Genomic DNA, 14,022 nt, shown 5'->3' with positions numbered 1-14,022 from the left:
ACACACACACACACACACACACACACACACACACACACATACACACACAGACACCTATAAAATGTGTGAGAAACAAAGGCAAGCAATCAAGACTCCACCTCCACATTACCATTATAACATGGGTCAGACATTGTAAGTTACTGAACAGAGCTTGCTGTCAACAACCGAGGTAAGACCCCTGAGTTCTCACCTATCTAGTCTAGTAGACAGGGGAGTATAGCATAGTATATCCTAGTCCTCTGTCATTAGTTTAGTGATATCCAATGTATATTGAAATATTACATGCATTGTTTAACTGATTCTTTGTCCATGCCTTTTACCTTCTGTCCCTATTTATTTCTTCCATACAGATGGCAAGGCTTTGGCATCTCATGCTCCTGTTCTTGGCATGGTGTCCTCTGTGTCTTCCATCCAGTGTAAGCTTCATTGGTACACCGCAGCAGTGTGAAAAGGCTCACTTTGTCCCTGGTTACAATCTGGGTGGAGAAGGCTTCGACATCGTTACAATGGAGCGGAAAGGTGCCTATGTCATCGACACTGAAACATGGAAACTTGGCAATGGCACTTGCAGGCTATACACAAACAGCTACATGAATAGAGAGAGCCAGAAGGTTCCAGCTGCCATGGTGGACTGGAGAACCCTCCCCAAGTGCAGTTTAAAGGTCTCCGGTATCCAGTATGATTCTGTCGAAACTCTTGTCAATGATTCTACATCATCCGTGTCCAATGATTGGAAAATTGGCCTTGAAATCCCTGTAGATCCGTCTGTCAAGCTTGGTGTTGGTTTTGGAGGTTCCCACTCCAAAGAATCTTCCTTTGCCATGCAAAAGTCAAAACAAGACCACTACAGCTTCTTTAGCCATTCTGTCTACTGTAGCTTCTACCGGTGAGTATGTGCACAGATATTTGCCTTTTGTTATTAACTTCATGCTTAAAGTGACAAATATGAACATTACTGTAATCTTAATACTTAAGGCGAGACACGGCAGGCAAAAACATCGTTTTTTTTTCACTGGTCAATTTTGAGATTTTGGGCTATTTGGCTTCAATAACATGTCTTCTTTCAGACTTGTGGTGAAATAAAGTCCGAAATACACATTTAGGTCTTTATTTTACTACACTTTGTCTGTTTGCGTCGGTAGATTTCACCTAAATTCAACAAAAGTTGGCGTTCTAAATCATCGCGCTGCTCCACGATCGCTGTCTGCACCCTGTCATCACATATACCGTAATATATATGGTCATTTCCTTTTTATCAGCAACCAATCGTGAAAGTAAAAGGGGGGATTTAACTCAAAATGCGCAATCTCATTGGCTGATGCCAATTTCTGGCAACGTGATTCGTTCAGAATGGTCACGTGACGCGCTCTGACATTTCCGCGGTAGCTCAAAATGTTGAAAGAAGTGCGTCGAAAACGGCCGAAAATCACCTCAGAGAAGACGAAAACAGTTGTTATTAGCAAGAAGACACAGGATTACAAACTAAGACAGCAGATGATGAAATGACATCACATAGTACGTCGATGTTTAAACTGTCGTTCAGAAAACAGGAGTGTTCAGACAGCGGAGGTAATCAGACGCTCTCTCTCTCTCTCTCTCTCTCTCTCTCTCTCTCTCTCTCTCTCTCTCTCTCTCTCTCTCTCACACACACACACACACACACACACACACACACACACACACACACACATACAGTTTTGTATAATATAATTACTATATAATAGGCTACTAAACAAATCTGTAATTTTGGGATCCTAAGTGGTGTGAGTCCCTCAGGCTGTAGCAGGCAGATCCATATGTAGCTGTCAGTGGAGCTGCTGTCACCTCTCCTAGGAGAACTACCAGCTTCTCTTCTGGTGTTAACTTTTTTTGGCTATTTTTCCAAGGTGTAAATCTCTTAGTGAAGATAGTTTTTCCCAGTGGAGGAGGAAGTGTATCTCTGTCTGACCCAGCTGATGGTCACTGAGCTTGTATTTAGTCAGGATCTGTCTCTTCTTTGTATCTCTGACAGTGTGAAGATAATCTGTCAAATAATAATTTAGTCTACTTTGTTTGCTTTCTCCAATGTTCTAAATATTGGTCTTTTGAATGAGTCATAATTAGTTTTGTTCTGTTGTGTTATGAACCAGTGCTGATGGGAGCCTGGTTAGTTATCTTCATCATCAGCTGTCTGAGAGGACTGGTTCTGGTTAGTTATCTTCACCATCAGCTGACTGAGAGGACTGGTTCTGGTTAGTTATCTTCACCATCAGCTGACTGAGAGGACTGGTTCTGGTTAGTTATCTTCACCATCAGCTGACTGAGGGGACTGTTTTGTGGGAAAAGTAAGCTGGAGGCAGCAGCAAGTATGGCCATCTCCACCTTGATGAAGGTGCCTCTGCCATGCTTTCTGTTATGGAGAAGTTGTGGCTTCAGAGCACATGTGACGGTCAATTCAATGAGAGAAACTGATATGCTCAGGATCTCGAAAGCTGAGGCCGTCACAGCTGCCAGTGTAAAACATAGGCACAAGAGTCTAAGCACAGCTAAAATACATATGGTGCTGGAATGGACAATTCGATTTAAAAAAAAGCTGTGACAGCTACTGTTGGTCTTGTTCTGTGTCCATACAACTGTCCAGCGTGGGTTTTGTCTGCAACTTTGTGCATGATACGCCAATGTTAATTCATTAAGTTACTGCAGTTGTAGGCCTTATATGCCTGCCATTTTATTAAATAATCAATTTTCATGAGCTTGAAATATTCTATATTATTATCACTAAGGGCCTGAGCATTTATTCTGTTTTTGAGCAATTTTTCCAATAGAAATGTATTAAATTCCACTATTTAAATCTTTAAATGCCGTTTTCTCAAAATGAGTTTTTTGTCATTCTCCAGTATAAACATCTCAGCCTATGTAGCACCTATGTACACCAAACTTTCCAGTTATACACTTAGTAGTATTCTGAAGATATTTACAGAGGGATTTGTTAATAAATCATTCCTGCCCTGATTTATGTGACATTTTAAGCAAAAAAACATGGCGAAAATCGATTTTTTAGGGCTATGGACAGTATATTTTGATTTCCTAGGTAATGAAAGCAGATATCCTGAAATCCCTCTGTAATTTTGTTTTCATCTTGTGTGTAAACAAAATGAAAAAAGAATTTTGCACCTGGCTTTATCATATGTTCAGATCTATCTACCGAAAATATATGCAAAATCACGCATATTTAATGAGAAAATGCATAATTTGCATAATTAAACATAAACATTTCAAAAACTTGTAATACATTCTTTTTATATACTTGTGTAAGTAATCAACTGAGGAAGTTTCATGGAGATATCTATTATTTTAAAATTTTAGCCTATTCACCTGTAGTGTCTCGCCTTAATACTGCAATCGACAGTAACTTATGTATATGATCCCTGTGTTTTACAGCTACAGAATGGCAACAAACCCTCCACTGAGTCATGACTTTGAATCAGCTGTGAACTCCCTTCCATCCTATTCACGTAAGACAGAGTCATCATATCGCAGTCTGATCGACACATATGGTACACATTACATCACACAAGTGTCTCTGGGAGGGGAAATAAAAGCAAGCACTGCTGTCCGGACCTGCCAGACAACCATGAGTGGACTGTCTGCAACAGACGTCAAAGACTGTTTGTCAGTTGAGGCCTCTGCTAGCTTTGCAAGTACTGCTAGCATTAAGGCCGAGTACCAACACTGTCAGGCAAAGAAGAAGAAGTTAGGCTCTGGTCAAAGTTTCAGCAGCACATTTAATGAACGTACCACAGAGGTCATTGGTGGAAACATCAACGGGGCTGACATCCTCTTTGAAGGCCATTCAAACCCCTCTGTCTATAACAATTGGCTTACCTCACTGAAAACCTCACCTGATGTGGTCCGATACAACATAAATCCCCTGCACACCATACTGCCAAGTGGTCATATTGCCAGAGCCGGACTGAAGCAAGAGGTGGAGAAGTACATCAAGAAAAATGCAGTGTTGAAAACATGCTCAGAAACCTGTAAGATTGGGCACAGATCCAGCAAAAGGGATCCTTGTGCTTGTGTTTGCAACAGTAGTCAGAATATCAAGTCAAACTGTTGTCCTGCTGGGAAAGGTCTTGCAACATTGAAGGTTTTCAGGCTCTACGCACAAGGTCTGTATGGTGATAAGTGGAGTCAGACAGATGGTTCAGTGGAGGTTAGTTACGGTGATATGAATAAGCGTACTGTCATCATAAGTAACAATGACAATCCTAAATGGCCAGAGACATTTGAGTTTGGACCCATTGTCATTAACATGAAAAACAGACTGAAGTTCAGTGTTTATGATGAGGATTCTTACTGGGACAGTGATCTGCTTGGTGAGTGTTCATTTGATCTGCGTAGAGGAAAAGTGAGTGACACCTGCATGTTAGATCACGGTACCTTCTTCTTCTCCTACATAGTAGAGTGTGCACCAAGTCTTGGTGGTGACCAATGTCAAGAATACATGCCCTCCCCGATGAGTCCCTCTTTGGCCAAGGACTTCCACACTAGAAACGGGGTCCTTCTTGGAGAGACAGGGAAGAGGAATGCTAAATCAGTCAGTCAGGTTGAGGTCAGCGGTCAACATGAGATGGGGTGATGAGAGAATAAGGATTTAATTTTATGATTATCTTGCATGTAGTTAATTGCATTGTTGACACTGTTACTATTTCTTTATTTGACTTTTGTTTACAACAATAATTGCACATGTTTTAAATTTTTGTTCTCAATTCTCCAAATATTTGTTTGTGATATGTGCTCTTTTCTCCTGCTTCTTTCTTGTTAGTTACCAAATCTGCCAATAAAGCATCAACAAAGACAACACAGGTGTCTCTGATTTTATGTATGAAAAATACTGTGTAGTTTAGTGGATTACATGTAAAAATGAAATGCATACTCATAACTGCAGAAGCATGTATAGACTGTTCAAACTTTAAATACTTCAAATATATGAACAAACTAAAATAACTTTGAGTAATAGCTGTTCTCTATTAAGATGGATTTTAGTTTCATCTCCGGAAACATTTTTCACTGTCCTACTTTTCAGCTAAATATTGAACTGTGACAATCTTCTCTTTTGAGGCTAAGGTGTAGAGGGGAGGGATTCATGCTGAGAGAACACTCCGATATTAGTGTAGATTGCTTACTTCAACTTTATCCATGCTGTGAGAAAACCATTTTGATCGCTAAAACAGTATAATGTCAAATTATCTTCCCTAATTCCCAAAATGTGGGATACAGGCCAAATGTTGTTTTCTGAAGTCATGCACTGTAGGGATCAGGGCCAATCTGCAGTGTATTGCAATACAAAAAGTACTAACTAACACATAATCATCATATCATGGTGACAATGAAGAAAATGCACATGACAAGCAGGAGAGTCATAAAATGTGCTAGAGTGGGAGGAACAAAAACCCCAAATAAAGGAACAGAAACACATTTGAATGGGTTGGTAAAGAGTACGGGTGATACACAAGAAAGGTCAAAACAAGACAGACCGAAGAGTGAAGAGTGAATTGTTTCATGGGCCTTTTCATACCCACAGTAGGAGGGACAGATTTACACTAGGTTTCATGTGTTTGTGTTGGAGGAGGGGCAATTTCTGTGTGTGTGTTTGTGTGTGTGTGTGTGTGTGTGTGTGTGTGTGTGTGTGTGTGTGTGTGTGTGTGCGTGTGTGTGTGTGTGTGTGTGTGTGTGTGTGTGCAGGGGCGGACTGGGACAAAAATTCAGCCCAGGCACTGTAGACACACCAGCCCACATTACCACGTCCATGCAGCCCCACCCACGGACACGTGCATTCACTAATTACATTTCTGTACAGATGGTGAAACAAAATAAGCAGTACCTTATGTAACAGATTTTTAAACATTTAATGTAACTGGCAAACAATGCTTACTACTTTTTAAAGAGCACACGTTTGTTTGTGTGTGTGTGTGTGTGTGTGTGTGTGTGTGTGTGTGTGTGTGTACACACACACACACAAATAAATTGCCCCACCCAATACCTATTTTCCATTAATGTAGTCACATCATTTTTAAAAAAAAATCAAAAATTAGGAGTCATAAGTTACATTTCTTGTTATTGCTTTGTACCTTGCTGAGGCAAATGTGCCTTAAAATGACTCTAAAGCCATCACACCTCACATCATTTTTCATATTTATACCATCACATTCACAATTATTCAATTTTGGGAAAGGGGGTGAATATTTGTATAGACACCATCTGAAGTATTTATTTATTTATTTATTTTTTTATAACTTTATTTCAAAAAAGTAGTTTACAGAAGTTCAGTCATTGCAATATGTAAACAGGTAAAATACAGAAAATATATACAAATAATATAATATAAAAATAAAAATGAAAATAAATAGTCTAAATAGAAGGAAATAAAGATACAAAGGGGGCAGACTTTCAAAAATTGTTAATAATGTAGACAGCAAGAGCACTTAAACAAATAGATTAGAGTAGACATCAGATATTAATATAGCTTTCTTATTGGATACCAACTTAAGAGACTCAAAGTACATCTCAAATTCAACCTGGAATAGTTTGAAGCACAGTGTTGATCTGGAAAATTTTGCCTTATGAATATGGAACTTACCTAATAAAATAAAGAGATTTACAATATTACATAACTTTCTATCTTTACATTCAAAATAAGTAATAATATGTTTTTTCCTTCAAGTGTGATTGTATGTTTTGTTTTAGATACCATATAATCTTCAAAGCTTTTCCAAAATGCAATACAAAATGAACAACCATAAAAAAGATGGGTTAACGACTCTTGTTCTGTTTTACAAAAACTACAATAGTTATCAACAGGCGACACCATCTGAAGTAATGTGTCATTTACAACCAGTTATTAGCTTGCATGCTCTCATCAGCCTAGACTATGGAACAAGCACCCCACCTTTACTGAAATGAATTAAAACAGATATACTGTGTTGATGCCAATGTTTTTTGCAAAAAGCTGGTCAGCTGTGCAACAAGTTTAGACAGCCACAGACAACCACAATATCATACCTCTTCCCACTCTTCGCCAGAACAGCGCTCCGTGATCATATGTAAAATGTTGGTGAATTTGTAAATGGGGAAGTGAGAAGTGTTTGTGTGAACTGTGGCTCTGAGCTTCTCATTAACTTCTAAACACAACGTTAAAATATAGGTTTGCTTCAACCCAGACATTATTGAATTGTTGTTTCCTAGCAATTATAATGACTGATTGAACTAACTATTCTGCTGCAACATCTCAACAAGCCACGCATAACCACAGATCATCCATTGTATTTCTCAATTGTTCAGTTCAGATCAACTGTATTTGTTTATCCTAATCATGGTCAAAGGAGGCTGGTGCATATCCTAGCATGCAATGAATGAGAGGGGTCACACACTTTGTCACCAGAATATCACACTTAAAGTAAAATACATTCATATCTACAAGTAAAAAATGTTACAGTTCACCTATAATTGGATGTTTTTGGACAGTGGGAGGAAAACCACACTAGGGAATGGGGCTATCCAATGGGGCCCAATATTTGCACCACAAATAAACATGATTAAACCTGATGGAGAGCAGCTGCCAAAGGACTACACTTTGAGCTTCCCGTTTTCAATAAGGCCTTAATTGTCACAGATTCAGCCTCAACCTTATTTGGTTTCTCATTCCATTCTCAACGTTTTTCCCAATACTAATTGGGCATTCAGACCGCTATCAGCACTGAGTTAAATCAAGTGGGCTGCGTTGGTGGGGTTGTGTTGCTTCAGGTACCCCTGACACATGGAACACTGAACAATCCAACAAGTCTAGTTTGAGTAAGAGAGCCTTGGATTTGTATATGATGTACATGGGCCATGTTCCTCATGCCAGCATCAGATATCAGATCAGATCAAATAAAATCATCTGTTCAATAACGGCTGTCATTTCAGTGCAAATCATCGCAAATGGTAAAGCACCCCTCCACCTCCCCATCACCACCAGTCTTTGCAGATTCATCAGCTCCATTAGCCTTATCAGCCTTATCAGCCTGAGCAGAATCACAATCATCAGAAACATTAGCCGCCACCACCACCACCAGTGTCTGGATTTATCTCGCTGATGCTCAGGGTAGACACCCCTCGATTAAAAATCTCCCTGTAGAGTCTATGCGACACAAGATTTTTTTTTAACTATCACATATAATGTGTTATTTATGACATTTATCTTTACTTCATTCACTTGTCTTTCCTGATTGACCTACACCAAGGTCCACAGCCATGGGGTTCACAGGCTTCCAACTCTGAACAAAACCTTTGTGATTTGTAGATGTACTGATGGCTGGTGAGCCGGCTAAGAGGACACACATAAGGAGTTAGTATTTTCCTCCTCTTATAGGCTGGCTGAGTTAGTGAAAGCAAGTGACAGAGCTCATCAATGTGTCAGTTGTGTGACTAACTTCATCAAATCCAATTATGTCCAGTTATGTTGTCCTTTATAGTCACTCCTTAGGTTCTCTTATGGAGTCTACTGTTCTGTTAACTCTGCATTTCTGCTATAATGCACACATTTTCATGGATATTTGGCTTCATTTTGGTAAGTTTGGGGTCTGTTTTCCTTAATTCGAGAATCAAGATCAGAAATTCAATTTCTATAGTCAAGACAATGGCTCCATCTTCTGGGCAAAATCGGACCCCATAGATTGAGACTGATATTCAACCTGCTGTGTGTGTGTGTGTGTGTGTGTGTGTGTGTGTGTGTGTGTGTGTGTGTGTGTGTGTGTGTGTGTGTGTGTGAGAGAGAGAGCTGCATGTTGTGTATGTATAATTCAAAGATAAGGAGCCTTCTATCATTAAACATAACAAGTTGTAGAGGAAGGATAAAAAAACTAAGAATAAAAGTTAAGTAGCCCACCTTTTCTTTAATTCCCATGTTGATCCCCTCCACCTGCTTGCTGATCTGGCTTTCACCTCTGTATATGAAATATTAACGTAGCTTTCTGAGAGGTAAAAGCATCTGAGGACACTCACTGTGTTTATTTAGTAGAGCACAGCTCGCTCAAAACAAGTTTGAAACTGAAAATAGCTAATGTTCTCATAATGCATCCAAAGACATGATATTGCTACTATTACTTAACTTTGTGCATCAGCGCAAACTTCCATTCATTAAGTTGCACAAACATGACTCCATATAAATGCTAATGTTGCTCCGTAACTGCTGGATGTGTTAATAGACAACTGTTGCTAACATGTTTTCCATATTAATATAATATATATATATATATATATATATATATATATATATAATATGTCAGAGTTGCGTTCACAGTTTGTTTCCGTTGCCACCAAGTGGCCCAAAAATCAAATATTGCTGGTTTATAACTTATTAAGTTCACACAGTATTAGAAGTTCAAACAATATTATAAACACAAAATAAGTTTTGAACTGAAACTGTAGCTCTTCTGTGAAAAGAGCTACAGTTTCAGGGATCTGAGATGGGAGATACTGTACATTACTCCTCCTCCTTGGTGTCTCACTTGTCACTTTTATGGATTCATGGCTGTTGAAACAAATTTATTTGACATCTGGGCAAATGTTTGAAAGAAAGCATAGTGGAAGACTGAAAAAAGTGCAAGAAAATTCTGTGATTTAATGTAATCAAAATCAAGTTTTTTGGGCAAACATACTGAACTATTGGCATGGTTTGTGTTTGGTTTAATGTGAACATTGCATGTCTGCAGAAATACACCATCCTTACTATGAAGCCTGGGGCCAACAACAAGCCGTGGGGCTGCTTCTCTGCAGCCGCCCTCTGTTTGCTGTTAAATACAGCTAAATATGGAAATATTCTGGGGAAAGAAACTCTTAAGCAGTCTGCATGACAACCGCGACATGGAAGAAAATCTTTTTTTCGATTAAGATGTGGCCAAATCCTAGACTGGGTAAATCCAGCCCGATCTGCCGGTGATTTGATTTCGCCCTGCAGCTCAGGCTGGAAACCTGTACGTTTATCTATCGTGCTTCCGTTACAAATTTGCAGGAACCAATTACAAACTGGCTTATCCACCTGGCGCGCTATTGGCGCGTTCAACACGATGACGATAGAGAATAGATAGATAGATAGATAGATAGACAGATAGACAGATAGACAGATGGACAGATTTTTATTGATCCCAAAAAAATGGGAAATTCCAGTGTTGCAGCAGCAAAATATCAGACACACAGCACACATACAGAATATACCTGAAATAATAGGTTACAATATACATGAAATAATAATAGGATAGAATATAAGAACAAATAATTTAAAATATATACAAGTTGGGAATAAAAATGTACAACTATTTAACTAGTGTTGATAAAGCTGTAGATAAACCTATTGTGCAAGGTGCACTTAGTGCAGATGTAATGTCTATGAGTCTTATCTAACACTCAGTGATGAAGTGTTAAAAAGTTTAATTGCCTGTTGTAGGAATGATTTCTTGTAGCGGTCCGTGCGACATCGAAGCTGTCGGAGCCTCTTAGAGAAGGTGCTCTTCTGATGGACCAGTGTGGGGTGGAGAGGGTGGTCGGGGTTATCCATGATAGATAACATAGTACAAAATAGTTTGTTCAGTGACCTCTTCTCCACCACAGCTTCAAAAGTGTCCTGTTTGCAGTGTAGTATCTGATGGACTTATAGGTTTAATGTCTGTATAAAGCTCAAATGTGCTAAGTCATAATAAGAACGTTCATTATGGGTACTGTGGCAGTACAGGGAGTAATAATTAACCTCTTAGTGGCGTGATTTCGATGGGATGTTTAAAAGACAGGTCTGGGATTGGATGCTGAGGGGTTAACGAACTATAGGAAGCCCCTGAAGAGGACACTAACCTATGCTGTGTCAACTTGAATGTTCCATATGTCATCTAACATGTTACCTAAGCTATCCCATATAAGCTGTGAAATGTAAAGCTAGAATTAGGATGCATATTGGCGGTGTATTCTCCAGGTTCTGCAGGACCTGTAAATGGATGCTGTAATCTTTGATGTAATAAACCTTTTTATAATCAAGAACAGTATCCAGCGAATCTCTCTTCCACACATAGCCAACACAGCACGGCAGCCAAGACACAACAGCAGCCAATACCGGAGCCAGCCTTCCTGATCAGTTTGTTCAGTCTGTTTGTGTCGCTGGCTCCGATGCTGCTGGCCCAGCAGATGGCGGAGGAGAACAGAGCGCTGGCCACAACAGACTGGTAGAACATCTCCAACATTCTGCTGCACACGTTGAAGGATCTCAGCTTCCTCAGGAAATAGAGTCTGCTCATCCCCTTCTTGTAAACAGCAGAGCTGTTGATTTTCCATTTCAGCCTGTTGTCGATGTTGACACCCAGGTATCTGTACTCCTCAACCATGTCCACATCTTCACCCAGGATCCAAAGGGGCCGCGGAGCCGTTCCCTTCCTCCTGAAGTCAATCACCATCTCTCTGGTCTTATCCACGTTCAGCAGCAGGTGATTCTTACCAGTCCACTCCACAGCCAAGCAGCTTTTTGTTTACATTCAACAAGCCGGCCACCGAAGCGCAGCTACCCGTTGATGCCGCTGTCGCTGCTACGTCACCCGGATCGTTGGTCTGATTGGTTGAAGGACTATCCAATTGCGTACAGAGTCATTTGAACTATGCCCGTTGATCACGCCTCTTGTCCAGTAGAAAATACAGAGCAGACTCCCCAGACTAGTGTTCAATCTTAAAAGATTAAGCTTGGTCTGGTGATAGCCAGACTAGCCAAATCCAACACCACAAACCAATCCAATAGTGTCAGGCTGTTAGCTCATGGTACCAAGGCATCGCAGAGCCTGAGAAATGTTTTAAAGTTGAATAGGGAAAACGTTTCAAACTGATACAAATTAAGGTAGACGCAGTTGTTCCTTGTAATATCACTTCATGTTATATACAAGTTTCACTTTGACAATGATAGTTTGTTTCAATAGATCAGTGTCAAAAACTGTAATTACATCCATGGTGATGTAGTGCAGTGAATACTTTTTTATCAATGAAATACTAGGTAAAAGGTAACAATAGCTCTTGTGATGAGCCCTGCTGTGTCCTGTTTGCTGTGTGATTCACCTGTCTGTCTCTGCTGACTCTGCAGGTGGATCGTTAGTGTAACCTGGAACACCTGAGTGTTCCCAGGTTATTAATGCCCGTGGCTGCAGTGCAGCTCTGGGACCCCTCTGCCTGCTTTGTGGTTGCTGCTGTTTCAGCTCTTCCTCCTTAGCCTTTGGTGTGACTGTGTTATGTTGCTTTAGTTTATTTGTATGATTTGTTTGGGTTAGATTGTTTTTATTGCACATAAGAAAATACATCATCAGTAAAAAACGAATAAGATACATACAGTTTATAGTGATAATAAATAAATAAATAACTGAAATGTGCAGGTGGAGCCAAACACCCAGGGACAGGTCAGGTGGCCCTCCTAATGTAATACGTTCATTTAAAATACAAACAAAGTTGTACAAAATATGTTACACAGCTAAAGAAAAGGCCTAATTAATCAGGTATTAAAATAGAAATGGTGCACTTTGCACACACACATGCACATACACACACACGCACGCACACACACACACACACACATACACACAGACACGCACAGACATGCACACACACATAGAGACACACACACACACACACACACACACACACGCACACACGCACGCAAACACACACCTAGAGACTCACACACAGACACAGACACACACACACACACACACACACACACACACACACACACACGCAGGCACACACACACACACACATAGAGACACACACACACACACACACACACACACACACACACACACACACACACGCACGCACGTGCGCACACACACACACACACACACACACACACACACACACACACACACAGACATACACACACACAGACACACACACACACACACACACACACACATACACACACACACACACAGACACAGACACAGACACACACACACACACACACACAGCTGTTACTAACTTAACATGTCGCTTAGTCTCACATTCACAGAAAGATTGAAAGAAAGGAGGCGAGGATGGAAAGAAGAGGAAAGGAGCGAGAATAAATAAGGAAGGATTCCTACTAAAGAATCTTTAAAAACACAAATATAGTTTCATCAGGAATGTCCTACTATAAATGTTGTTGTGTTGAAGTGTTTTCATCCAAACCAAATCTTTTTTTTCTTATTTGAACTAGAATGAAAACATTTAAAACATTAAAAAGTTCCGTTTCTGTCAACTTACAGTTACATGACCTTCTGAATGCTACAAACTAGAAATACCTTAACTTGCGCTACTTTCTCTTTTGTCTTAGACAAGATTTTGTGTTTTACTTGTGTCACTAATGAAAGTGTCGATGTGATGTTGTTTTGTACATTTTAAGGTTTTAAAAAACAAAAAAAAAACAAATGTGCCCGTACCCACATGCACTTACCTGTTCTGTTCTCTTTGATCGGTGGTAGAAATTCACAAGTTTAACTCGACGAAAATGCAAAGCAACCCTTGACATTTTTAATGTTTGTGTTGTTGGGGTCTTATCTCCGGTGGGGATCAAACCCGTGGTGTTTGCGGTGGCAGATGGCGTCCTTCTCCACTGGACCACCTCCGGAGACGATTAGCACAACGAACCAGAGAGAGGATTCAGAAAGTTAAAAAAAAAAAGTAACTCAGAGAGTCGGTAGAGAGAAAAAGGGTTATTTTTAGGATCAGAGGAAACACAGGATGTTATTAGACACACACACACACACACACACACACACACACACACACACACACACACACACACGGTGTGAACTCAGATCACTGCATCATTGCCTTCTAAATGTAAATTTGTTGCTCTGATTCTTTGAAATGAATCCACCAATAATTAACTGCAGCTATGATTGCTTCTTGCAGCCTAAATCTGTGTGATAGTTTGATTTTCCACAAACCGACCTGCAGCCATCCTGACATCTAGTGGTGGTGACTGCATCTCATATTTAA

General features: G+C 40.0%; 1 protein-coding gene across 1 annotated transcript; it reads left to right on the top strand.

Moving 5' to 3' along the window:
- The first annotated feature begins 350 nt into the window (after nt 1-350).
- Nucleotides 351-4,837, top strand: LOC116039704 (perforin-1-like). The gene is made up of 2 exons (XM_031284669.2): nt 351-886; nt 3,421-4,837. Exons 1-2 carry the CDS (start codon nt 351-353, stop codon nt 4,619-4,621), a joined length of 1,737 nt encoding a protein of 578 aa, XP_031140529.1. The 3' UTR covers nt 4,622-4,837.
- The last annotated feature ends 9,185 nt before the right edge of the window (nt 4,838-14,022 follow it).

The sequence above is a fragment of the Sander lucioperca genome, chromosome 4 (genome assembly GCF_008315115.2).
Source record: "Sander lucioperca isolate FBNREF2018 chromosome 4, SLUC_FBN_1.2, whole genome shotgun sequence".
NCBI classification, from domain to species: domain Eukaryota; kingdom Metazoa; phylum Chordata; class Actinopteri; order Perciformes; family Percidae; genus Sander; species Sander lucioperca.
This window is presented reverse-complemented; position numbering and strand designations above follow the sequence as displayed.